General features: G+C 40.9%; 1 protein-coding gene across 1 annotated transcript; it reads right to left on the bottom strand.

Annotated features, from left to right (window-relative positions):
- Nucleotides 1–1,433: 1,433 nt before the first annotated feature.
- Nucleotides 1,434–3,036, bottom strand: LOC306835158 (uncharacterized protein; the record flags this gene model as incomplete). Its single annotated transcript, XM_079361585.1, has 2 exons — nt 1,434–1,681; nt 1,986–3,036. The coding sequence occupies 2 exons, from the start codon at nt 3,034–3,036 to the stop codon at nt 1,434–1,436; spliced, it is 1,299 nt and encodes a 432-aa protein (XP_079217711.1).
- Between the last annotated feature and the right edge of the window lie 1,032 nt (nt 3,037–4,068).

Raw genomic sequence — 4,068 nt, 5'->3', positions numbered from 1 at the left:
ATTGACTTCGAGCTCAGCCAATCACAGCTCAGTTCAGGGAGTTTGCCTCTGACTTTAAACCAATAGGAAGGCAGGTGGTTGACGCTGTATGTAGAGAGGGCACACAGCGGGAGGATGCCGGTGCAGATCTCCACTTCTCTGTTTCTGTTATTACGAGGAAAGTGTTAAAGATAGAAACATTATCAATGATGCAAGATGTCACCTGATCTTATTTGTACTTATTTGTATTTTTTAATTGATTTGCATTGCAATAATCTATGGGACGCATTGTGCAAAACATCCATCCTTATATGCATCGTGTGCATGATAGTGTTCACACAGTTTATACAGACGTATAGCTTTAACTTACTGGCTCTATTGAACTATTTTTTAATGCATTTTTTTCGTAGATTTTTATCAAATTAATTTTGCTCTGCTCTGATTTTCTTCTGCCATCCTGCTTTGCTGATGTAACGGTAAATTTCTCCATCTCTCTTTATCTTTTATCTTATCTTTTAGAGATGTAAAAAATACCCCAAGTATAGAAAGAAAATGTACCTTAGTTGTTTTGATATAACGTTATTTTATTCATCAACCTAACAAACCAACTAAACAAAACCATAAAATCTCAAATCCTTAATGAAACAAGGAGCAAAGACACCAACACAGCCACTCACATCCCACAATTAGCCCTTAAGTTACATGTCATTTTATAGTAATCAAAGAAGATCACACAACACCAGAGAACATGACCTTGATTAACACATACTGCTGTTCATTTTTGACATGTATTTGATATAAATGTTTTATAAATTGATTCCTTTCATGTGAATCTTTTGGCTCCTTTTTTGAAAAGTGAAAGTTGAAGTTTGGGTCGTCAAAAGCTGTGAGAAGCTGGTGGCCTGGGTTTGAATCCATCCTGTAGTTCCTTTCCTGCAGGTCAGGAAAACTTTTGTTTTAATGTTGTTCTTAAGACGACCAGCCACAGAGAGCCAATATTTATTTGTAATGTTGGTCTGATCAGGTTTTGGCTCACTGTCTCCATCATGTGGCATGATGAACACATTACATTGTGTTGGGGCTGCAGTTGCCTCACAGCAAGAAGGTTCCTGGTTGGGATCCCCGTTGGAAAGGGCCAACGTATGTTCTCTCCTGGTACTCCAGCTTCCTCCCACAGTTCAAACACATACTCGTTATTATTACTAGTGACTCTAATGGTCACAGTTCTCTGTCCCAAGCTTTCATTCCTGATGTGGGCATATATTTCTGGGGAAGGAATCGCAAATTACCTCACCCTAACCCAAATTTTAAATTTACAATGTTATTGCATTAAATCTTATGTGTAACATTAATATTATGATTTAATCTTCGTGAGGATTTAAAGTTTGTATTAACAAGAACACCATGTTTCAATCAGAGCTTCTCAAAATGATCTTCTTCACTCACTGAAACATTCATTTAACATCTCTGCCAGCAGCTTCAGCCAGTTTACCGAACTTGTACCGCAGCGCTGTTGTGGATCCCTTCACTCGACTCTTCATCTCCTCCAGTTTCTCGACCTTCTCTGCGTCTCCGTTCTCCTTCATCTTTTCAATCAGGAAGTCCAAGTGGACAAGAGTGGACAGAGAATCAACATTCAGAGCGATCTGCTCCAGTCTGAGAACATGCTCGTAGGACTCTTCCAACAATCGATCTTTGTCCTCTTTAAGTTTGTCCATTGTCTTCTGAAGTGTTTCCAGAAGGCTTGTTTTCTCTTCACGGTCTGCTTTACTTTGATCATACTTCTCTTTCACGTCTTGAAGAGTTATCTGACGTTTCCTTGTCTTCTGATCATATATCCACTTTTCCTTCACATGACCAGACGCAGGGCATTTCCCTGTACAGACAGTGCAGCGACCCTTACTCATCACCTGACAGTGTTCGGGATACCAGGCCATCGAGCATCCAGGGTAGTGACAGTTCTCCTCACAGACTGTACAGCACACAGCTCCTTCACCACATTCCACTGCTGATATCTTCTTTGTCTTTGTAGACCTCATCAACTTCTGCAGTGAAGTTCTTGTTGCTCTTCATCTCTTGTTCATGTGTCTTCAGGGCTTCCTGAGTCTGTTGGATTTCTCTCTGTTTAAATTCAATCAGCTCAACTCGCTCTTGCAGGTTTTGGATCGAGGCTTTCAGTATGATGCGTTCGTTCACAACGGCCACAGTTGTCCCCAGCTGCTGTGGAGCCGTGTTTTGTAGAAACTCTCCAAACTGGGACATTCCTTCCATTGATCCATCATATGCATGTTTAAGGATTTGTTTGTTCTCTTCTGTTCTTTCTTTATTTTGAAGGTTATCAAACAGGAATTGAACAGGCTGCTTTTTTGCATCTCTGGCACACTTGATGTTTGCTACTTCAAAGGCTATAAGAAGATGTTTAGGTGTCATTCCATCTGACTGTGTGATGAGACAGACAATGTTGTTCTCCATGTTTTTTCCAAACAGAGACGTCACTGAATCAAGGATGTACCTGAAACGATCACTCAGGCAATTGTCGCTCGCTTTCAGCACCAGACCCACGACATTTATCTCAGAAACTCCGTCCTCTGAGCGGAACAAGTCAGATAATCTATTTGTGGTGGCGTCATCATATTCAATCCCTCTGCTGTCTCCGTATCCAGGAGTATCAATGAAGGTCAGAGAGCAGGACAGAGTTTTATCTTCAAAACCAAAGAGATCGTACACGATCACATCTGATGTCTGACTGTCTAACTGACCTTTCTCCTCCTTCTCTACGATCTCAAACCAGACATCGTCGTCCCACGTCACTCCCATGGCGTAGTTGACCAGAGCGTTGATCAGAGTAGATTTTCCTGATCCTGTTTCTCCCACAAGCAGGATGGTTTTGTGTTCTTTAGTTGGATCTCTTTCACCAAGAGTCATTCTTGTTATGGTCCCAATCTTCTCTTTCTTTGGTGTCAGCTGGTAGACATTAGGAGATCGTGGACGGATCAGGTGTTTGCAGGTGATGTTGTCATACTTGGTTGTTGTGTTTCTGTTGAGAGGTGAAGACATCCAATCAACAACCAGAAAACATGGACAAATAGATCCAAATCTTTTAATAAAAGCATGATGTCCATTGTTTGTGTAGGTCATTCCAGATGTGTTTGTTCACCACCTTATTTGCCTCTATAAAGGTTTATTCTCTGATGGGCCCACTGCCCAACAGAAATGTAGTTTTGCTTATGTAAATTATGTAATCTGATTTTTTTTTTTCACACCACATGGTAACCTTTCATAACAATAAATCTGAATGTGACTCCATCTCAACATTGAATATAAGAAGAAGACCTAGTCACCTTTCAAGCTGTCGCCATATTTCTTTCTTTATTTTATTTATGTCCAAAACATATTCGTACCCAGCCTGAAGAGATTCTTCATTTGTATTTTTCAATGATCTTATCGGTTCAGACTTCTCTCTCCTTTTTTCCTACAGTTCTACAATTCGCTTTAATCCAAAGCTACGTACATAAGACAGAAAGTACAACACAAGCAAACCATGTCAGTAAGTGCAAACAATCAGCTTTAAGTCCAACTGGACACACAAGTACTGACAGGAAGTGACCAGAGGTAAAGTCACCTGAACCAACTCACAAACATCCCACACAGGTCATATAACAACAACACAATTAATAAACATTAAGAACAATTTTTAACAGGTTAGTCTTGAATGATTGGAATGTAGTTGGGCTGGTCAGTGTTAAATGTGTGTGGGGAGTTTCTGAGGGAGGGAGGGAGCTGTGGAGAAGACTCTGACCCAGCAGGTTCAGTGCTCAGTTATGTGTGGTGGATAAAAGATGTTGGCATCTGAAGATAGGGGTCGGCTCCTTCCCCTAAGAGTCTGAGGCAAGGGGGAAGTGTGATGGTGAAGGATATCAGTGAGGTAGGAGGGGTCTGGTGTTCAAGGGCTTTATGTGTGAGGAGCAGGATTTTGAAGGTAATCAAATAATAATGTTGGAACAACAAGTATGTACACAGAGCGATGAGCTACGTAGTGCATCACAGGCTGCAAGTCAGCGGAAAGATAATCCACTGCTGAAGTGAAAA

Source organism: Symphodus melops (assembly GCF_947650265.1).
Source record: "Symphodus melops genome assembly, chromosome: 14".
In the NCBI taxonomy this organism is placed as follows: domain Eukaryota; kingdom Metazoa; phylum Chordata; class Actinopteri; order Labriformes; family Labridae; genus Symphodus; species Symphodus melops.
Note: the sequence above shows the minus strand (reverse complement) of the source record. Positions and strands in the feature narration are given on the sequence as shown.